At 38.2% G+C, this 23,869-nt stretch overlaps 2 protein-coding genes across 4 annotated transcripts in view; both read right to left on the bottom strand.

The window, feature by feature from the left end:
- Window positions 1-2,912: 2,912 nt before the first annotated feature.
- On the bottom strand, window positions 2,913-9,522 carry LOC143415020 (uncharacterized). 2 transcript variants are annotated; one of them, XM_076880331.1, is made up of 7 exons: window positions 9,348-9,522; window positions 8,238-8,709; window positions 7,372-7,540; window positions 5,931-6,425; window positions 5,292-5,359; window positions 4,474-4,517; window positions 2,913-3,556 (listed from the first exon to the last, which is right to left on the bottom strand). In XM_076880331.1, the coding sequence occupies exons 2-7, from the start codon at window positions 8,436-8,438 to the stop codon at window positions 3,451-3,453; spliced, it is 1,083 nt and encodes a 360-aa protein (XP_076736446.1). In that variant the 5' UTR covers window positions 8,439-8,709; window positions 9,348-9,522; the 3' UTR covers window positions 2,913-3,450. The 2 variants fall into 2 exon arrangements, with proteins under 2 accessions (XP_076736446.1, XP_076736447.1); XM_076880332.1 differs by lacking the exon at window positions 9,348-9,522 and having other exon boundaries at window positions 8,238-8,915.
- Window positions 9,523-12,836: 3,314 nt separating this feature from the next.
- LOC143414923 (uncharacterized) overlaps window positions 12,837-23,869 on the bottom strand; it is a 39,784-nt gene continuing 28,751 nt past the window's right edge. For both annotated transcript variants that reach the window (XM_076879951.1, XM_076879950.1), the window contains 5 exons: window positions 22,971-23,084; window positions 18,314-18,455; window positions 17,172-17,261; window positions 13,851-13,879; window positions 12,837-13,250 (listed from right to left, as the gene is read on the bottom strand). In XM_076879951.1, the coding sequence (XP_076736066.1) occupies window positions 12,972-13,250; window positions 13,851-13,879; window positions 17,172-17,261; window positions 18,314-18,455; window positions 22,971-23,084 (654 nt within the window). In that variant the 3' untranslated portion in view covers window positions 12,837-12,971. The remainder of the gene's footprint in view (window positions 13,251-13,850; window positions 13,880-17,171; window positions 17,262-18,313; window positions 18,456-22,970; window positions 23,085-23,869) is intronic.

Below are 23,869 nucleotides of genomic sequence, written 5' to 3'. Positions count from 1 at the left end.
TGCATACAAAACACTGACTGTTTCTTAAGGCATTAAAGCAGACTAAATTATATGTTCTATTTTTAAGGTTCGCATTGTGGCCTAAGTGAGGAGGGTTTGAGAGGTCTACAGAGCATCATCCTCAGAAAACGACAGAATGTGAAACAAAACAAGCTGCACGCAAGACAGTGTTACATGCAAGTTTTGTCAGGAGCAAAGAACATTAACCTTGATCATACTTCCGACGATGACTTTTACAGTGACTCTGAATTTTCTGATTAAAGCCGGTAATAAATATCTGTAATATATCAGTTTGTCCTCAAAGTTATATCAACTTCCTACCTTGCAGGTTTAATGCTGGGGGCCCCAATTTTTTAAAGTTGGCCATAGAACAGTCATTGACAGTGCATTCCCAAGACTTCATCACATCAATGCATATAGTTTTTTACAAAGACAGCTGGCACATTTTTATTTAATGTCATTCGTAGAGCTAAAAACTACCCTGTTACACTGTTTTTAAACATGCATTTTGGTAATACATAATAGTACACTGTTATGTATCAGAGGGAGATTTTGTACTTTTTACATTTTTGTCATGTTAAGTTACTGTAATATATTTTTGGCTCACAGAATTTACAAGACATATTGAAATGTGATTGATAGAACTTTGTAAGCAAATTTCAAGTATGCTTGTCACAGGTGAGAGTTTTCATTCTTGAGTATTTTGATGTACATGTTAAGGATATTTTCATGGTATTTATCATTCGTATCAACAGTATCAATAATGTTTGAGTGCATTACTAGTACTTGTGCTTATTTTTAAAATAATAATACTACAGTACAGTAGTCAGTTCAGCTGATTCTGTCACAACAACCCTGATCCACAAATTAACTTTTGGATATATAACTTTTTTTGTTTAGTTCCAGTTGTACAGCGATGTGCTCAACCATATTTTTTTTTAAATTTAGAGTATTAATTGATCCAGTGGTTACTAAGCCTACAGTGTCTTGGGGTGGACCAACATCATTGTCATTTTACCCCCACCAAATTTCATTAAGTTGTCTGTATCACTGTAGTTTATTTGTTTTTATATTACCAATGACCACAATCAAATAAAGTTGAAAAATAACTGTCAGTTTGATGTTTTCATGCAGTTTCAATGGATCATTTTGTCACCACAGTTAAAATTTAGCAACATTTATATTTCCATGACAAAGACATAAAACACATTTCTGTTTAATATAGTTATGACTGTAGACTTGATATGTAAAAACTGAAAATGACTGCCAATCATGTAAGTCATTTGTGAAAAAGAACTTAGAAATCTATTTCACAAACAAAAACAATTTCTTATTATGCAACCCTTTCAATACTATAGCCCACACCAGATCAAATTTAGGTATTTGTGACACATACAGCACATACATTTATTCCACAAAAGGAATAGATGGATGGCCACTATGGAGAAAGGCAGTCCTGAAACTTCATCAGGAGGACAAATCGTTGTGTGCATCAACTTCACAGTGTCTTTTGGTCTTTTATCAAAAGATATTTTCCATTTTTTAGTTTCTTTTAAAGTTCTTGGTTAGGTTTAGGGATTAAAGACCAAATCCAGATTATAATATAAAAATATTGTGACACATCATCAGTAGTGGGCCTTGGATTCATTGGGTGTTTTGGCCCTTACCAGTAGACACCCTCATAAATGGAGGCCCTGCCAGGGTTGATCAGGCCCCGGGGTGTGTCACTGGTTGATGTGAAATTGTCATTTCTCTTCTACTTTTTCCTATTTAGTTTTCTACAATTTATTTTCTTCTATCACTTCACTGCAAAACGATAAGTACTATTTAGGTCTTTAGTGCTTAAAGAGCCTCACTTCTTAAAGAGATAGAAAAGGTGAAAGAGAAAAGAGATAACATAGGAGAGAGGAGAGCCGGAACTGGGGCATGTGATCTGGCATCCCATACCTCCGCGCCCAGATCGGGCTGTACCCTCTACATCTCCACTGCCTCCCACAAACAGGAAAAAGAGCTGAGGGTAGAAGCAAAACGTTTTTTTCATTCCTGCCTTATGTTTCACTACCATGAGGTTAACTGCACAGCCCCAGGAGCCCTGAAACAGCTGTATCAGTCAACAAGGCTTCAGGTCTATCACAGTACAAATTGTAGTGTCATGTTTTCTACCCTTTTGATGCCCCCTGCTTAGGTAGCTCCACCACAGTTTGATCAATTCTGGGCATGTGTGTTGCGGATAGCTGACTGCCCAAGTGATCTCAGCCCTCTTTAACCACAGCCAGTGATTGGCCCACTCAGCAGTGTTAGCTAATTTTCTTATAACCTGCAGCAGCACCTGTCCTCTGGCTCCAATCTCTTTAAGCAGTTTTGCTATTGTACTGGCCCCTAACCATAAATAGTAGTTCAGGTCGTATCTCTCTACAGAAACAGCTTAATTCTCTTTCTCCTATGACGGCCAATATTTGTTAGTAATCTTCTAAAGCCAAAAATGACATAGTCCCAATATACAGGGTTAAGTGCTGTTAGAGCTCAGAGGGTTGACTTAAACCTCTAATAATAAATGTAGTTAAAAGACTCAAAAGAATGTTGTCAGTGGTAATGGGACAAAGCCACATTCAATGTTGATTTTAATTTGAAAATATGTGTACATAATCTAACATGCTTATTATTTGTGGGGACATCACACTTGAAATGATTACTGGAAGTGCAATTTGACATTTTCTGTGTTCTATGTATACATTATATGTGCAAAGCAGAAAAAAAAATATTTGCATAGAGAATGAAGTTATATAACAGTGTAGGTGGATCAAGGCCAAGTCAATGTTGAGCATCTAAGAAAATTATGAAAGTTGATACTGCTAGTAATGGAAACTTTCAGTCTCAACATCAAACAGTACTACAAGTTCTCACATCTCAATAGACCTTTGATTTTTTATTTTACTTTTCATTGACAGTACTCAGTACAATTTCACCAGCCTTCATACTTTAAACTAAACAGAACACCTGTTTACAATAACAACTTCATATGAGAAACAAAGGGAAACAGACTGATGGGTTTTATGGATTGAGTTGCTAGCTGCTGGTCATATTCACCATAACAATTATAACAGCCTACACTCACTTTTTAAAGAATGTAGCAAATATAAATGCTGTACAAAAACATTCAAGTTAAGAACACAGAACTACTATTGTAGTTAACAACATAATATAAAGTCTTTTTTTACGTAACACAATGCATTTTAACAAGTATAAATATTTGTCTAACATTTCTAAACAATCAAACTGCTGAAAATGAACATATCCAGTCTGTGAACAGAGAAGATCAACGTGACATCTGGATGTATGGACCTTTGGTTCCATATATTTCTGAAAGTGTTCCTTGTAGACAGTACACAACTTCATTTTTCAGACATTATATCTTACTTGTTTGTAACATGGAAAAAAAACATCACAACATCATAAAAAGACTTCCTCAGTGGCTGAAGGTGGTGGCACATCTGGCATGGCAAAGTGGTGTTGAAATTCACTGGCTGGCTCCCACGTGTCATCCCAGATTTTCCCACTGGAAAATATAATTATTGAAAGAAACAACACCAAAAACATTAATATCATGTTGGGGATTACTTCGTGCTTTTTATGTTTAACACCAGAGGTGGAACATGATAAAGACATTTCCTTAAGTACTGTACTAAAATGCAAATTGTCATTTTTATGGATATTTTCAACTTCTGCTACACTATTTGTAATTTAGATGGATTACAAACAAAACACTACTGTACAGTTACACTCGACACATATGAAAGACTTAGTTATGGTTTTTCAGTTGAACAGTTCATAATATCCTTTCTGTGAAGTGAAAATAAAAATTGTTCAAATGTGATAATTAGTTTCTTTTGGATTATTATAAAGGCTGTTGTTTACTCTTTAATTTGTAGAGATTCATTGCTGTCACACAATTGTAATGCTAGCAATACAGTATGCAAAACAACTGAAAGCTTTCACAGTGTGATATTAGTACTTCTTTGGAAAGTTCAGAATCTGAATACTCCCTCCACTGCTTAGGCGATTTATCCTTTGGCACACATAAATCTGTGTAAGACATGGACAAATTCTCTCCACTTTGTCAAAATCCTGATAGCTTTTATATATTTCTTACAATTAATGTGAGTGCTCTTATGGCCCCAGCACAGTCCAGCTGGAATTATTCCCAGTACTTTTGCATCTAAGTGAGACACTACGTGTGTTTTCTGAACAGTTTCAAATATATTTCTTATTAAATTTGTTATTTTATGATTCGACAAAGATGGCAAAAAACTTTGCAATAATCCTTAATTGATTAAATAATTGAGATAGGATAAGAAAAAAAGCGAGAAGTAAGACGTGACAAAACACCTGGTTTTCCATTTTCATTTGTGCTCCAAAAAGGTAATAGATGGAAACAGAACATTCTCAGAGAATGAAATATCAAGAGCTTCTTACCAAACAGAGCAAGGCAACCAACGCACTTTTACTTCTGTGTTCCCCTAGACAGAAGGAATCAGAGAGGCAATCGTTAAATAACATGGTTAATGGATAGGTGTCTTCATAAAGCTTGTGTGTATTCCAGTGTGCACACCTGAGACACACACAGACCCATGTAAACACACTTTGATAGATGTGTAGGTATGTGTATGTAAGGCATTTCTGTTTATAAAAAAAAAAATAATAGGATTTTGAAAAGCATGTATCCAATTGTGGCATTCACAAAAAATTATTTTGATCACAGGTTTAGTTAACTGCGTCTATCTGTTTTTGACTCTGGCTATGTTCTTTTCTTCGGAAAGTTTGACGTACTTGATACATCATACACTGACATAATCAATATCATCCCATTATGAATTATCTACTATTTATAGTGAGACAGGGCTGATCAGCATATATCAGGATCTATAAATTGTGCTTTCTATGATCCTGATTCAACAAGAACAACTGAGGATATAGGCTTACACAGAAAAAAATATGATCCTTCCTCATATACAGTCATTTCTATGTTAGCCATGTAGGTTTTTGTAGCAAGATGTAGCAGTATTCAATGTCTGTGATTAATTTTGCAGAATTGTTTAAGAACAAACACATGAAATACAATACAATCTTTTAATGTAATTCCATTAATCATTTCCCTTCACTAATCTCAAAAGTACATTTGAATTTACCCATGTAGCACAGTTCATGGCTGTAGTGCATGGATGAAAACAACTTGAGATAGGCTTACTGTAAAAAGTCTACTGAAAAGCAAATTAAAACATTTTAAGTATTACCTCATTTATCCTGCTCTCAGTGACTTCTTCAAACTGGAACACCTTCTGCCTACTACATCTTCGACAGCCTAAGAAATGAAAGTTTACATTTAAAAAAAAACATAAGACTCTGTATACACAAGAAATCAAATATGAGTTTTCACTCAACAAGTGAAAATCTGTAATATCCTCCTGATTGCCATACTCCATTTCTCCTCTGGGGTCAAAAAGTGAACCCACCTCAGTTGAGTTTTTTTTTTAAAGTACATACCATAAATTGTGAATCAATTCTGTGTAAAAACTTAGTTTCACTTAGGACCAACAAATTAACAAAAAAATTCACCCTTCATTTTGCAATTGAGTGCCACCAGACCTTGTTTATATAAATGCATACACTATTTGTTGAGAGAAACTAAAATGTTCTCTCAGTGCGTTTTAGTTTTCTCAATCCAATCAAGTTGAATTACAAAGTCCTCTTAACTAAAGTAAGGGATTGACCATATTTAATTATAGTCTTTTTATAGTGTACACCAAAATGCAGCTAAATAACTAGTGAATAATACTTTGCAATGGTTTGTTAGTTCTCTAGGACAAGATATGTATCATTTTTGGGTAAGAAACTTAAAAATCTCAAGACATAACATGCAAAGCAATACTTACTCTTTCTCTTCTTATTTTCATGTTGGCCACCCTCACTTAAGGACTGGGAGATCGCGTGGCTAGCAGGTGGATGAAGAGACTGCAGAGATGGCTGGTCTGCGGGTTTAAAAGGTGGTGGAGAGGTGGGAGAGGTTGTTTGTGAGGTGCTTCTGTCTCTCTTCTTTTTTTGGAAAGACTGGGAGCATGGAACAGAAGAAGGAGATAAAGGAACAAGATTGAGAACAAAAACAGTCTCTGTCTGCTCGTCTGACAGGCTCTTTGGGTGCTCCTCGAGGAGCCTAGAAGATTGATGTTCCTGGGTGGTCATCTCAGGCTGCTCCTTGGCGAGGCTCTCTGCTTGCTTGTTGATCAGGGTCTCTGCCTGTTCTTCACTGGGGATCTCTGCGTGCTCTTTGATGTGGGTCTGTTTGTCGGCACAATGCTCCTTGGTGGCATTCTTGGACTGCACAAGCTGCTGTTCTGTGGGGGTATTGGGGTGCACTGGTGTGGAGGTTCCTATAAAACACATTTACTTTCATAAAAATATTTTTCAAAAAAAGGCCTTATATTTAGCAGGAACTACACTTTGGCTACGTTCACACTGCAGGCGAAAGCGCAGCAAATCCGATTTTTTTGACCCTCTGCGACCCATATCCGATCATGGTCTGACAGTGTGAACGGCACAAATCCGATATTTTCAAATACTATTTGGTTCACGTTCGTATGTGTTACTGAATCCGATACATAGCTGATATTTTAGAAAGCGACTGATGTTTGAACGGTCCTGTCACATTAAATCGATCTTCCACGTCACTGACACAAGACAGACGCCAATTATCAGCGCCAGAGAAGCACCACAGAAGACATCATGAACGCTTCCTGGCCATCCAGCTAAACTGTTGGGAAGACAACGTTGGAGAAACGTGAACATTTTATTTGCAGATTCTGACAGAAATCTGAAACTACCCTTTGAAGCACCGCTCCTCTCTAAAACAGCAATAAGGATCATTATTAGGCCATATGTAAATAACAAAATAACTTAAAGCAAAATTGGGAAACATACAGTCTCAAACAAGTCTTTATAATAAGGTCCATCAGTCAAAAAATACTGTTTGGTCTGGGTATAAACAGAGCGCAATGTGTGTGACGTCTTCTTTTGCGCATGCGGCCGCTTTGGGCGTTCACACTAGAGTGCGTTTGCTGTCACATTTTATTTGTAGTGTGAACAAGCAGACAAAAAAATCTGAATTGAGCATTAAGACCTGCAGTGTGAACGAAGCCTTTGATAACATATCCTTCAATGGTTATTTAATGACCTTAAAATATACTTACACAATTTGCTTAAAGATTAATGAAGTATTCTGATTGTGAAAGCAAGTTGAGACGACTTGTTGTGAAAAGTTGCTATATAAATTAGCATTAATTAACTGGACTGAAAGTATACAACAGACTTCACTCTTACCCTTAGACAGTATAAATTCATAAGCCCTCTGCATCTTCTCCAGGAAATTTCTTGTAGTAGAAGTGGGGTCCAAATGGGTAATAACATCTGCTACCCACTTATGTGAATTCGTGTCTTTTTTGCCAATAAATAAAATGGGCTTGTAGCCTATAGACTCAAGTTTCTGCACCTGAAATTAATAAAAAAAAATAGTTGGCACAAATTAGTCAAACACAGCCTGTTGTTAAATGGTAAACGACATGACTCTTATATAGCGTTTTCCTACTCTCGTGGAGCACTAAAAGTGCTTTATACAACATGCAATATTAACCCATATTCACACCAGCTTCTTAGAAGTTTCCATTTAAGCATTCACACACAGCGATCGTGGCTCAAGAGTTGGCAGTTCGTTTTGTAATCGGAAGGTTGCCGGTTCGAGCCCCGGCTTGGACAGTCTTGGTCGTTGTGTACTTGGGCAAGACACTTCATCCGTTGCCTACTGGTGGTGGTCAGAGGGCCCGGTGGCGCCAGTGTCTGGCAGCCTCGCCTCTGTCAGTGCGCCCCAGGGTGGCTGTGGCTACAATGTAGCTTGCCATCACCAGTGGGTGGATGAGTGGATGAATGAATGTAGTGTAAAGTGCTTTGGGTTCCTTAGGGACTAAGTAAAGCGCTATACAAATACAGGCCATTTACACATTCATACTGATATGAATACATACAGCCACCACTGATGTATTACAGTTAAAGTAATTGTTTGTCTTTAGCAAAATGTAGATAAAATATTGTTGCATGTTCTCAAAAGCACATATGATGAGCTGTGTTAATGTGCCAGCAACATCTTATAACAACTTAATGATAATATATGAAACAAAATTTTTTTTACTTACTGCAATACGGGCAGAATCAATTATCCGGCAAACATTTCTGTTTTTCAAGACAACTTCTGCCCACTGGCTATCCAATGATTCTGCTTTTTCTTTTAGCTTCTTTTTGCTGGACAGACTTCCGAAGCAGACATAGCAGGTTCTTCTGCTTGCCTGATTGGGAGTCTGGCAAAATGTACAGGGCCTGAATTTGGGGCGTGTCATGTTGAAACAAAGAATAATTACAGACAGAAAAGGCAGCAGACAGACAAAAGGCAAATTATAGGTTAACAAACACACTGACAACAAGAAAAAAGCTGAAGAGTTAAAGAGACAGAAATGCGGATAGAAACAGAGAGACAGACCAATAAGGACAGCAGTAAGAACAGATACAAACAGACTGACGTGGCTCTTAAAAGTGCCTTTAGGAGTTCTTCAAAAAGCAGATGTAGGAAGGAATCGGAATCAATCAATAATAGGCTGATTGATGAAGAACCTGTTTAGAAAAAAAAAAGTATTCAGAATTCAGAAGCACCTTATAAATAAATATATACATTAAACACTATTGTAACGATTTAGATAAACCCTGTTTAGTGTCCATTTGTATTTCATTTGCAGCATAGATGATCGGTCTGCTATTTAATGATTATGTAATGCTGTTATTACGTTTAAAATCGAGAGAGAGAGAGAGAGAGAGAGAGAGAGAGAGAGAGAGCCAGAATGAGAGAGAGAGCCATAAAGAGAGAGCTAGATTGATAGATAACGTCTATCTTCAATTTCAGCATCAACCCAATCTGGCAACACTGACCCTTATTAGAACCCTCAAACTTTACAAAGTGGCAACAACAGCAAACGTCAGCACACAATTCTCTATCACTGTACCCTGGATGATGATATATGATAAGCTTAACTTGATTGGCTAACAGAAATGAATTTAGCTAACTTACAGCACATGTGGTGTGGTAACATATATGCTATTAAATGTTAAGTCATTCGCTGTTCCACGACATTGCTAATCTTAACCCATGGAACTGCTAAAAGCAGCTTTGTGAGCTCACTGTTTCGGGTTTTTCTTTTTGGTTTTAAATAAGAAAAATAATTTTAAAAAATCTACAGATTCAGATTCGCACTTACCTGTGGTACGATCGAGTACGTTGACGTCACTGCCGCTCATCTGATATGATAAAAAAATAAACTTTCTCAAAAATAAACAAGTGAGTCGCTGTGAATTCCTTAACAGCACCGAAAATGTTTTTGCATACTGCTTTTTTGCCGAAAATGTTTTTGCCTACTAAAAAAGAACAACGATCGAGTACGTTGACGTCACTGCCGCTCATCTGATATGATAAAAAAATAAACTTTCTCAAAAATAAACAAGTGAGTCGCTGTGAATTCCTTAACAGCACCGAAAATGTTTTTGCATACTGCTTTTTTGCCGAAAATGTTTTTGCCTACTAAAAAAGAACAGCTTTTTTATTAGGCATTTAATTTAATTTAATACGTAAGAGCGTGATTAGCCAAAGCAGACGGTAAAATGACTGCATGTATTCAGAGGAGTTGGAGAAGATATCTTACAGCTGTAGCAGAATGATCGGCAGATTTCCAAATATCAAAAGGATTGTAGAACAGTTTATAAAACCGGTGCAATAAATTCACCCAATCGCTAGCTGTGCCATTACCCAGCATACATCGCTCACTCCGTCAATGCAAGAACCGATACACAAATAACAGCCTGTAATTAGTTTTATCTGCAGTAATTTTCTCTCAGATAGTTGCCTGCATTATATAATTTATTGTGTTCAGTATAGGTCGTTACAATGTGATTTGGAAAATGTCTAAATATACCGACAACATCTCTTCAATCGGAGGACCCTTCTCGTCAATTCCCGACGCGAGAGGGGTACCCTGCGCGTCCATATGTGCAGCAGAGGGGGCCTGACCATGCGTCACACGTTTGACGAGTTGGGAGTGAGAACGTGTTGTATATAGTGACTATTAAGTCTAATATATATACCCTAGTAAGCTATAGTACTTTTTCCTTTGGGAAGGTACCATCTGTGCAGTCTGCAATTTTGTTGAAGAAAGATGTTGAATCTATTTAATATATCTTGAAAAATAATTGATTTCTGTGCATTTTTTTTCACACTGCATCAAATTAAGGTTGATTACGTCGATTAAGCATCATGAGGTGGAGCGTGAGGGGTGGTTCCCTATTTTTTATTTATTTATTTTTTGTTGTTGCTGGGAGTTGGAACCCTATTAGTTAGGTTGCTTAATATTTACGCTAAGTACTCTTTAAAATACCAGAATAGGGAGGATGGTGTAGGTCTAAGTTTATTAGATTGATCAGTATTGCTGAACTATGAAATTTTTTTTTTTTTGCATACAGGTATAACAGAATAGCTTTAGTGTAGTTGTTGTTTTAAACTTGAGTATGAACTTATACAAAATGCAGCAAGATATTTTTAAAAAACTGTTTTGTTGATTAAAAAACACTATATCGGATTCATATCGGTATCGGCAGATATCCAAATTTATGATATCGGAATCGGTATCGGACATAAAAAAGTGGTATCGTGCCATCTCTAGTGCAGACTAATCCAAGTGTTGGTCTGTCTTGAGACACTGTTTACCCTAAAAAATATATATATGAAAAGGGGGGAATGACATCATCACTGAAATACTTTTCTTTTTATTTCTCTCTCATATATTTCATATATACATACAGTTACAGTCAAGCCCGCAATTATTCATACCCCTGGCAAATTTTGATTTAAAGTTACTGTTATTCAACCAGAAAGTTATTTTTGGACTAGAAATGACATAGGTGTCTCCCAAAAGATAATAAGATGATGTACAAGAAGCATCATTGTGGAAAAAAAAACATTTCTCAGCTTTTGTTTACATTTGAGCAAAAGTGTGCAAGCTGTTCTAAAGTATCCTAATTACCCTGATTAATTGGGAACAGCTGGTTTAATCAAATCAACAGGTGAAAAAAAGCAGCTCTCTGCAGTTGGTTTGTGGACAGTCATGGCTAAGACAAAGGAGCTCAGTGAGGGCCTGCAGCTGTGCATTGTGGCTGCTCATAAGTCAGGAAAAGGCTACAAGGCCATGCTGTATCTAAGCCACTTCAAGTTCCAGTGGCTACAGTGCAAAGTATTATTAAAACATATAAGATGTTCTGAACTGTGGAAAATCTCAGAGGATGTGGTCAGAAGCCAAAAGTGACACCTGTGCTGGCCAGAGGGCTAGTGAGAGAGGTGGAAAAGAATCCACGGATCATCACCAAGGCCATCCTGGTGAATCTGGGCTCTGCTGGTGGCAATGTCTCAAAGCAGACAGTCACTGCACACTGCTGGGTTCCACAGATGCAGACCAAGGAGGACGCCACTTCTCCAGATTAGGCACACAAAAGCTTGCTTGGCCTTTGGAAATGCTCATCTGGGCAAAGAAGACGACTTCTGGTCTTCTATTATGGTCAGATAAAACAAAAATGAATTGTTTGGTCACAATGATGTTTCCTTCATTTGGCGTAAAAAAGGAGAAGCCTTCAACCCAAAGAAAACCATCCCTACTGTCAAACATGGTGGCGGGGACCTAATGCTTTGGGGGGTGTTTTTCAGCCAATGGACCAGAGAACCTAATCACAGTAAATGGCAACATGAATAAAGAACAATGCATGATGATTCCCAACAACATCAGACAGTCTGCAGAGAAAATTGGCCTTGGTCAAACGTGGACATTTCAGCACGAAAATGACCCAAAACACACAGCAAAAGTGGTGAAGAAATGGTTAGCAGACAACAACATTAACGTTCTGCAGTGGCCCAGCCAGAGTCCTGACTTGAATTGAGAATCTGTGGAGGGAGCTAAAGATCAAGGTGATGGCAAGAAGACCCTCCAACCTGAAAGATTTGAAGCTCATTGCTAAAGATGAATTGGCAAAAATACCTGTGGAGACATGCAAAAAGCTGGTCTGCAATTATAAAAAGCATTTGATTGCTGTAATAGCCAATAAAGGCTTTTCTATTGATCATTGAGAAGGGTATGAATAATTCTGGACATAAAAGCTGGAAAATGTTTTTATTTTTCCAGCTTTTTTTTTTTATGATGCCTGTTGTACATTGTCTTATTATGTTTTGGGAGACACCTGTCTCATTTCCGGTCAAAAAAACCTTGCTGTTTTTATATAAAAGTAACTGTAGGTCAAAATGCGCCAGAGGTATGAATAATTAGGGGCTTGACTGTATATACTGTGGAAGAATTTATTTCACTTATGTATCATTCACATTATTTTATTGTATAATGCCTTGGTGCCAATGGATTTTAGCAAGTCTCAAACTCATGCAGTTAGACAGATGGTGGGGGTCTGGTAAGGAAGTTGAGGGAAGCAGACCACTCCACAGGGAGAATCTTTGTCTCTTTGAGACTCTGGGAGGTAGCAAGGGAGTGTGAACCTTAAGGTGTGAAACAGCTGTGTACTGCCTTTTGTTCCTGTAGGAGGTATTTAACTGAGAGCCATGCTAGGCTCAGGAGAGACTCTGCTGATCTTCGCGATGATGCATTCTCTCACCAAGCTTGGTTTACGTTTTTGTGTTTCGATTAAAGAATGTTAGCTATCGCTCACCGCTTGTCTGCAGGCTTTATTAAATGGAAAACTTCCACAACAATACTTACATATACGTCAAATATTTCTCATAGACCTGAAGAGTGTCAGATTAATGTTACAATATGGAATGTGGACTTGTGATCTAAATGTCAGATTGGTGTATCCACAGTTAAGAGTCTTAACTTTTCCACCAGGTCATTCCTGCTGATCTTCAATAAAACGCTCTCCATCACTTCTACAGCTCCGCTTATCTCATACTTCTGCACCATGAGATCCACCATTGCATGCCGCTCTGCCTTCGTAAGCTTGTTTTCTTGGATGGGCTTGATGTTTTTCCACAGCTCAGACTTGAGGTGCCACTTAAAGGTGTCAAAGTCCCCATCATCTAAATCATTCAGGATCTCGAGAAGCTCAGTTGAAACTTTCAGCTAAAAATCAGAGTTTAGTGTTAGTTATTTTCCATGTTACTTAAATTTAGGCAATATTATGTTAATGTAACTTTGTAACAGTTCAGAAGGGACTTCATCCCATCATCCACAAAAAGATGTTATTTGTAATTGATCTGTGTTGGCCTTTTCCTAATCTCCAGTATCTAGACTCTAGATACTGGAGTCTAGATACTGGACTCCAGTATCTAGACTGGAGTCCAGTATCTAGACGAGTGACATGCTTCCTCCTTGCTCTAGATTCTAGAGCAAGGCGGAAGCATGTCACTCGTCCTGGCTGTTCATTGCCGCAGGAGTCCAGCTCCTTGACTCGTTCTTGCCACTGATTAGCTTTCCCACTGTTCTGCAGTTTTGACCTGATTACTGGGTCTAATTCATGACCACTTTTGCAATAAAAATATTATTCCATCTATTATTTCCATCCACAGTAATTATTACTTTGAAGCATGGAAATATTCTTAGGTCAACAGATATGACACTGCAAACACAGAAACAACAGTAACGGGGGAGCCAGGGTAAAAAATCAAATCAACACACAGAAGAGCAGCAATAGTGGGCAGGCTAACAGAGCTTAAAACTCACCTTTGGTGCGACATTCACCTCTGGAGAACCTGAAATAAAAAAGGAAAAGACAATACAAACAAAAATTTACAAGTCCTGAAATATATTTTTGCTGCTATAAAACAGAAAAGAGTCAAAATGGAATCTTACAGACTTTTTTGTTTGTGTTTTTGCTTTTTAAGTTTTGAATTGTGCAAATTTCTTGTAACAGGCAGTGGACCAAGGACAGTTTCAGATCACACTTTCTGATGTGGTTCGTATGATTGGTATGTGTGGTCAGTGTTTGGAAGGTTACTTTTAAAATGTATTCCACTACAGATTACATAATACATGCCCCAAATGTATTTTGTAATGTATTCCATTACGTTACTCAATGAGAGTAACGTATTCTGAATACCTCAGATTACTTAATATATGATCGTGCTTTTACAACTACATGGATGTCCTATTATGTACTATTGGTTCAGACTTGAATTTCAAACACTGTACCTCATAAAATGTTATTTGATATAATCAAGGTCCACTGATCACTGAACACTGGCATGTTAATGATTATGAAACTAACCTCGCAGTCAGTTATAGTCAAATATAAAACTGTTTTCAGTGTGATGATCATAACAGATCACTACTGTCCACAGTTTTTTTTTAGATATTGATAATAAAAACTGCAATGTAGTCACTGTGTCCATCCTTTTATATTTAGAATTGATTGTAAATTGACTCATGGTAAATAAATATAAAAAATAGCAAACTATGATATAACTGGGATTTCAATGTTTTTAAAAAAGTTTAAAATAATGTAAATTAATCTGCTCTGCTATAGGATTTTATAAGTGTCAGTCAGCTGGTTCAGGTGTAGCAGGAGGAGAGTAGTCAGAGGGAAACCTGCAAACGAGCAGGTTTAGGTCACAGAGACTGTTACCGTGGTAACTGACTCACAGTTGACTCTCTTTATGGAGCACACCCAAAACTCTGGACATAACCGATCCTGTGAGTTTTATTTTGTATTATCTCAGCTGCAGACTCATATTTATTTAAGGATGAGAGAGTAGTGTGTGCAGCTGTTTCCTGTAGGCTGGGTGACAGGCACCTGCAGGCCTGGTGGGTGTGGCCCTGCTAGGGCGCTGGCCACACCTGAAGACCATGCCACACACCTGCCGCTGATCAGGCTCATCGGGGGAGCTATTTAAGAGTGTGATGGAGCTCCCACCGGTGTGGGATGATTGTGAGAGACTCCATGTCAGTGTCTTGAGAGCAAAGTCTAAGTTAGTGTATGCCCACAGTCTATTGTTTCCCCCCCAGGAGGAGCGTAGGAAGCCTGAGAGCAGCAATCACTGGGAGTGCAGACACACGGGAGCGGAGAACGTGAGGCAATTGGGAAGAAGACACGGCACAGGAATCAGGGACGAGCACAGGGGTTTTTTTGTGTGAACTGTTTACATCACTGTAAATAAACTCACTGCTCATCATTAAGAATCCTGCATCTGGGTCCTCATTCCCCACTTCCCACGGTCTGCCACACAGACTTTGACACATGCAGCTTTGATATGATGTTAACAACTGCAGTGTATGTGTCGTGTCTTAAGATCAGACAAAAGTGCTTATAGAATGATAACATCGTTGGAAAATCGTTTACTGCAAAAAAGAAAAAAAAGTATAAATCAATGAATAATAAATAAAACTTCTTATATTTATTGTTCGTCTTTTGCACTGAATTAAACTGGAACCTCATGATCTCATTTTTATGCATACTGCACTGTATATGGGAGAGATCACAAAGTTTACTTTGACTTTGAATAAAGTTGCATCTAAAAAACAAAACGACTTTAGATGCAACGGAAGAACTTTCAACCCCAGCAGGGGTCTTAGAAATCCTCGAGGAACGGTGATGTTACTGATTGGTCAGTAAGCATTGATTTTATATCTGCTGACTTCTTATTTGAAACCAAACCTGCTCCAGAGCTGGTTAGGCTCACAAAATGAGTTAACATGGATATTTACTAGTGATGTGACGTTCTGTATCGAGGCTTCGAAGCTTGTGTCGAGTAATTGAGGGAGCGTTCCCGCAATGCGCGTATCGAGGCTTGCTTCATTTATGGGAGGAGCTGAAAATGATGACGTCCGATGCCTCGCTGCCCGGCTGTACCACATGACTGGTTCATGAAGTGGTTCGAACTTTGCCGCAAGATATGACAGCGATATAAACCCCTCAGACTTCATTCAAAAATGTGGGTGTTTGATGGAGAGTTGCGGTTAGTGAGAGTTTGGAGACAGTTTGGAGGTTTATGAGAGTGAGGAGAGAAAGTCAGGAGAGAATGGAGCCAGCTAAGAAGAGGAGGATGTCCTCCCCTGTGTGGGAACATTTTGATTTTATTCCTCCCAACAAGGTATGTAAATTTCTACAGAAGATGTATTTTCATAATACTGATGGTGCAATACAATTTATGTTAAGCTGTCTTGACTTTTGTACAAGGTGAAGTGTTTGCTATGTGCCAGGGAGCTGGGATATAACAACAACACCTCATCCATGCTTAGGCACTACAGAGCTTTGCATGAGAATAAGGGGAACATCGATTGTGGAGCAAGACCAGGTGAGCCATCAAATCCCATGATAATATAGCATGCAGTAATGTTACTAAATGATATAACAATATTATACAGCTGTAATAAGTTACGTGTGTGATATTTATATTTGTGCTTTGTCTTTATTGTCTTTCCTCAGGAGAACAATCTCAAATAGATGAAGACCTGGTTAGCATGGTGATTGAGGACTCCCAGCCATTTAGCATTGTGGAGGACAAAGGATTCAAAAGATTTGTTAAGTCATTAAATCCTAGCTATGTTCTCCCCACTAAAAAGGTCATAAAAAATTTTTACAGAATAAAATGTGAACAGGCAGGACTGAGGCTCAGTGTGTAGCTGTCCATACCTAGCTGTCCATACCAAAAGCACAACCACTGTCCACACCCCAACCACACCTCACCTCACAGTAAATGATCATTTCCATTTTAAGCATTTCCAAATAATCATTTTCCATACTGCCAGTATAAATATACACAGTGTACTGCTATTACTACAATATACATGTTTTACACACTCCTTTTGTTGTTGACATTTACAGGCTGTGTGCAAAAGGCCACACTCTTCAAATTCATGCCAACTAATATTTTTACGTCCAGTAGGTGTCCTACTAGAGCAAATGAAGCTTCAAGAAGCTTTGCGCTGGGGTGAACCAATTGGATGAAAAGCTTCAGTGCTTCATGAAGCTTCATCTGCCCATCACTAATATTTACCCTGATAAATTGCAAACTACTTCCATAGTACGGACAACCCCGAAGTTACCTGGATGAGGCAACATCCTGCTTTGCGGTACACTCTTCTGGTGAAGCGTCTGACAACTGCTACAGGAGACAGGTGGAGAAGGAGGCACAGCTGAAAGTGATTGAGACAGGTGAAGACAATTAGGGTGGGTCTGACAAGAAGAGTGAACAAACATTAGTAGGGGTGAGGGGAGGAAGACAGGACAAAAGACACACTGTGAAAAAGAGACAGATATTAAAGCATGTTGGTGTGGTCATTAGCACTGTTGTCTCACAGCCTGAATTTGTTTCCACTTGGCCGAGGCCTTTCGGTGTGAAGTTTGCATGTTTGCCCCATGTTTGTGTGGGTTCTCTCCGGGGACTCCAGCTTCTCCCAACGTCCAAAAGCGTAGTTAGTGAGGTTAGGTTAATTGGCGATTCTTGATTAAATGCAGAGTTGGCGAATAAACACATAGTGTAGTAAATAAGAAAAGCTCAGAGCATCAATGGATCTCTTAGTTACAGTGAAAACTAAAGGAGCTTTATCAAAAATTAAAGTTTTAAGCCTATTCTTAAAAGTAGGGAGTCCAAACTGGGAACTGGTTCCACAGGACAGCAGATCTGTGATAACTGTGATGAACACTGTACACTCATATGTTTTGAAACTCATCATGTATAATTAATTAGACACCTGTGTCAAATTAAACCCTTTTAGGTAATGGTTTAATTATTGCTACATTAATACGTAATCTAAAACAAAAATCTGCCTCCTGGTTACAGCTCTGAATTGTCATGTCTTGGGGGTTTAATAAATTTGGCAAAATTCCTATCAATGAGAGCTTCTCTACTCCAAGTGTAATGGATGCTGTCTCTCCTGATATCACCAGGCTTTCCCTAGAAAGTTTCCCAGATCATTTTCTGGACACCACTAAGACAGCCATGGATTCAATATGTTACGGGTACCAGAGGAAACTACATTTCAATATTGTTTTGGCAACATTAACACTGATTTAGTATTAATTTTAGTTCAATTGGTGTAGCTGAGTGACCATCCTGCCACTCCAATCGCCCTGTCATTTCCATTTTTCATGAAGAGCTACAGAGAATACGAGGAGTCTTCTTTTTATTTCTATAGTATTGGACACTATGAGAGAAAATGATGTTGCTGCAGGATGAAGCCTTTACCTGCCATATCAATGTCATGCTCCCAGACTTCTTCATTGGTTTGATCTTGAACTGTTACAGTGACTTCTTCTGTGTTTACATTAAAACGGATCTCAAATGTTGCATAGTAGTTTGGTCCAAACTCCATGTCAAATTCAGCTTTCTGAAAACAAGAATCGAGGTCAATGCCTTTATCCATGGCACGTTTATTACAGTTTTTCTCAAATGTTAAAACACAAAAGCCAATCCTGTAACCCAAATGACCAGTAGTCTAAACACATTTACTAAATGTAGCCACCATATTCCAGTACCATAAACACATGTCACATGAAGACACAATTCACAAAACACAACCCTCTGTACTCATAAATCTAAACACATTTTTCCTTGCTAAAACACATGTTGCAAAACAACTCTGCTCATATCCTCAAATGAAAGCCCATGTGATGCAAAATGCTTGCCACAGTCACCAATCTTTGAACACAGGGAACACACCTGGTGTCATTCACTACACACAATGACTCAAAATTGAAGACACTTGTTGCTAATGCTGTACCCACATGTAAAAGCAAGTTCAGAGTGCACAGTATGCTGAAGGTTCCAAACAAACACAAGGGATGAAGGCAGAGTCAGGGGAAGAGGAATTTGATGCAGAGGAGGGAGAAGAGCTGGCCCTGGAAGAAGAGGAGCAGGCCAATGAGGAAGAGGAATTCAAACTAGAAAAATTTGCATTTCCTGCGAAAATGCAGTGTGGATGCTTTAAAGCTGAAGCTGTCTGCAAAAACTAGCTGAAAAAGCTGAAAAGTTGCAGAAATTGTAAAAACTTTGCAGAAGCAACGGAACTTTGCTAAAATGGAATAACTTAGCAGAAAATAAATTTAAAAAACAAGAAGGAACAGCCAACAGATACACACAAACTCAAATATGTATACACAAATGCACAGAAAGAGAGACACACGGAGGGTCTATGCCAGTCAACCAGTCTGAATATATTCTATTTTTTTTCCAAAAATGAGATGCTGCCCTAAAGAGGGTCTCTCTCTCTCTCTCTCTCTCATGCACACACACACACACACACAAAGGGAGAGAGAAGCATGTTTTCAGTCAAGCAGCCTGGGAGCTGCTAAATTTGAATCCACAGAGGCTTACTTCTTTATCCCGCCAAAACAGGTGCACACACGCAGCACAGAGACAGGATTTTTGTAGTCTATTTCTCATAGTGAGGATTCCCCTCAAACAAATGACCATAATTTCCTAACTGTATTGGCCAGAACGGTCATTCTTACAACGTTTTGTTCAGAAGAGATGGGGGAATCGTCAAGTGTTGAAAATTTATCATTAAAATATGAATTTTTAGAGATATATGATATCGATGACTTGTTGGCTTAGAAGCCACGAAGGCCCCAATATGCAAATTTGAATGCCTCAGCCCACATATATGATTGGCTGGGAAGCCGTGCAGGCCCTGATATGTAAATTTGAATGCCTTAGTCCTCACAGAGGATTGGCTGCCTGGGGACCTGGCAGAAATATATAGAAATACTATGATTAAGCATAAATACTACATTTAGCAGAAATACTACATTAAGCACAAATCCTATAATAAGCAGAAATACTATATTAAGCAATATAAATATCCTATAAAAATCCTATAAAAACCAAAAATACTGTACTATGATTTGGTAGAAACACTATAATTAATCAGAAATACTATATTTAGCACAAATCTTATAAAACAGCAGAAATGCTATGATTTAGCGCAATAGTAATAACTTAAACAGAAAAATTGGAAAAGCAAAATGGACAGCTGAAAAAATGCGGAACATCCTAAGGGTCCCTCAAATATACTTGTTGAATGAAAAAAATCGGCAAAAAATATATATAACAGCCACACAATCACAAATATGGACACATATGGAAACACACATGCACAGAGAGACACACACACAAGATCCAAATCAGTCAACCAGTCTAAATATATTGAATTTGAATCTTACAATGAGATCATCCCATAAAAAGGCTCTCTCTCTCTCTCTCTGTCTCACACACTCACACACACAGACACACACACACACGGAGAGAGAAGCAAGTTTCTAGCTCAGTCAAGCAGCCTGGGAGCTGCTGAATTTGAATCCACCAATCAGAGAGGCTGTGTACTTTTTCCCGCCAAAACAGGTGCACGCAGCACAGAGAGACACAGGATTATTGCACAGTCTATTTCTCATAGTGATGACTCCCCTCAAACAAATGACCATAATTTCCTAACCGTAGGGGCTAGAATGGTCATTCTTACACCGTTTTGTTCAGAAGAGATGGGGGAATCTTAAAGTGTTAACAATTTATCATTAAAATATGAATTATTAAAGATATTTGACTGGTAATGCACCATAACTGAGTAGAGCAAAGCAAAAAATGCCTTGACCTGCCCTCAAACAACGCTTTGTAACTCTAAATCTATTTGGAGCATCGATATCATTCTTTCACCATAAGAGACAGCAGGATTTGGTGAACAGTCATGGAAATTTTCAGGTCTCTGTGGAAATCCAACAAAAAGTTATGACGAGAGAAAAAAGTGGTTCATTTCCAGAGTTTGAAATCTGAAGAAATCTGAGCGAAGGACGAATTTGCTACCCTCAAACAAGTCTAACTCATTTCAGAACGGTAATAGGTGAGAAAGAAATTCTTGAATTGTGAGTGTTAGGAGTGTCTGAAGATATACTGGGACAAGCCTCATGTCTTAACTTTGTTTTGTTAAGGAGATATGACGATTCGAATATGCCTCTCATTACAGAAATCAAGCGGTGATTTTGAACAAACTCTCCATTGACTTTCTATGGAGAGTTTTCCGACTTTGTGTTGGTCTGAGGAGATTTGCAAACATTCTATAAGTCCCACAACAATGATGGTGACATTTCCTGAAAGCCAGCAAAAATACCTAAGTTTTGATGTATAATTTGTGGAAGTTGAGTGAAAATTGAGCAAGTAGCAGGAAGTTGTTCGGACATGAAGAGAAGACTGCAAAACCTTCAGTGGCACACTGGAAGCCAAGAGCATAGCAACCATAACAACGCATGTATTTTGTGAAAAATCACAATTTTGCAACTGAAAACTTTAAGAGGCATAAAAGTAAAACGGTAAAAGATTTGAAAAAGCTGATTTATACCTGAATAGCCCAATAATTTGAGAACATTTTAAAGTTTGAATGGTTGCTCTATGTGAAAATATGAGGAAGTAGTTAAGTTTCAAAAACAAGCAAATTTTAGCAGAATTGCAGAAGTTTCCCATTCATTTCAAATTAAAGGAAAAAAGCTTAATATTTTAAAAAGTATAATAGTGAAAAATACCAAAAGACATAGCCGTCATTAGCAGAAATAGCAGAATAGTTTAAAATTTGAACGGTGAAAATAGCACAAAAATTGTGGAAGTAGATCCACGGCGAAAAGTGTACGGAAACATCAAGAAGGAACTCAATAGTGTGGATGCTTAAAGCATCCACACAATGAGAGGAGGAAGAGGAGCGACCAATGAGGAAGAGGAGAAGGCCAACATGGGAGAGGAGAAGGTCCAGGAGGGAGAGCAAGACAACCTCGCACCATCATTACGGACGAGATGCGAGCAACAGCTCAGCGACATGATGCTGCACAGTGATTGTGGTGTGTGTGTGGTGTGAATAACGTAAATAAAAAAACTTCAAACCCTGTTCATGTTTTCAAGATTACTGTTGTGTGCAATAGATTCTGTTTTAGCATTGAATTGTGTTACAGTAGTGTACGTACATGCAGGATTTTCTATAGATTTATACTACTCATATGAAACTCACAAATCTAAATGCCTAATCCTCTGCAGAGATCTACGACGATCCGTTACTGTATAGTTTCTAAAATATGCATTGGCAGTTATGAAACAAAGAACCTTCTCACAAATTGAGCATTGTGTTTTCAATTGTTTTGCTGTAGTGTGTAATGCTGTGTATAGTGTTTACAGTTTTGACAGCTTCGAGCTGCTCTCTTGGTGTGGGAGTTTGAGTTTTGCAGTGGGAAGGTGTGGTTGTGTTTATGTAGCTTTAGAGAAGGGTGTTGTGTTTGGACATTGGGGGACCTGGTGGTAACGTTTGTGACATGTGTTTTAGCATTTGAGAAAAACTGTAAGCTTTAGCAAGGTTACCATTCACAGTGGATCACCAGGGGCCTCTATTTCAGTCATTCCTACTCAGTATATGCGTGTCCATTTTGAACAGGTGACAGTTCTACATGATCCCTTACTCTGTTTGTGGGTTAATTAACTAATAGGCCAGTAAAATGTCTTCTAGTACTTGCATCAAATTTAGCTTAACACTAGAAAATGACTTTCATTCAGCATATCAGTCTACAGCAAAACTGTTTTGGAGTTTAAGGATGTCAGATTTTTTTCAAACAAAGGAGTTTGACTCTTCTTGATGGTTGATATATTTTGTCATGTTTAGCAGCTCAACCTACAAAGCTTTATGTTTTATTGCTAAAGAGAGAATTCAGTGTTCTCTTATTTCTCTTTCTGTATCAGATGAGTATGAAAAACAAAGCTATTAAAATGCCTCCCATCTCTGTTTATATTTGAATTCAACATCCTCCAGGAAGAACTGGTATCCTGTTCTCTACAGTAGTACAGGTAGCACTAGTCATTTTTCTTGTACAATATTTACCTTGGGTTGGATTTTCCTGGCTGTTGGACAGAGAACAGTGTAAGTCTCATTTTTGATGAGTTTACAGTTGGAAGGCACCGGGATGTAAACAGAGTGTGGATGCTGTGCTTTCACCTTAAGGAGACACCAGAACATTTTATTTAGAGGCTTAATTTTCAGTAGAGGCCAAGTGACACATCAGAAATCAGATCACTTTCAACCTCACAAGAATAAAAGAACAAAAATAAAATATTTTTAATGTTTAAATGATTCCATTTGAAAGTTTCTGAGCTCTAATACACAACCATAACCTTTGAAAATAAAAAGCTCTGTGAGTGTGCTCAGCGATATAACTGGAAAGAATTGTCTCTTTCTTTATTTACTGACCTACGGATGCTCAGATTCCCCAAATTATTTCCTCACCATTTTGTAATGTTTTTTTGTTTTTTTTTAATTTCATGTTAAACTATGGGGGAAGGTGGAGACACCAGGTTGCATCCTCTGTCAGAAGAGAGGAACCTTGGAGCACATTCTAAGCTGCTGTCCAAAAGCCCTGTGCAAAGGGAGATCCCAGCAGAGGGCCATCAAATTGGCCACCAACGCAGCAGAAGCGGCATCGAGGTGGTTGTGGATCAAAAGAAGAGAGGCGTGGCATGTAGGGTAGAGCTACCTGGACACAAGCTGGGGCTTGATCAACCCTAGCTGGGTCACCTGGGAGAAGGGGCCTGATTGTTGAAAGACCCGGAACCACTTATGAACCCAGGTTACATCACTGATGTTACCGATGTAATACAAAACTGAAAATTAAACAATTTTCAGTTTTGTATTTCATTACAATTTTACATCTCATAAGTGTGTATACATACAAAGTACATTTTAGTGATTAGTATAAATACTAAATAGAGTTTAGTACAAAATTT

The sequence above is a fragment of the Maylandia zebra genome, linkage group LG23 (genome assembly GCF_041146795.1).
Source record: "Maylandia zebra isolate NMK-2024a linkage group LG23, Mzebra_GT3a, whole genome shotgun sequence".
Lineage (NCBI taxonomy): Eukaryota > Metazoa > Chordata > Actinopteri > Cichliformes > Cichlidae > Maylandia > Maylandia zebra.
This window is presented reverse-complemented; position numbering and strand designations above follow the sequence as displayed.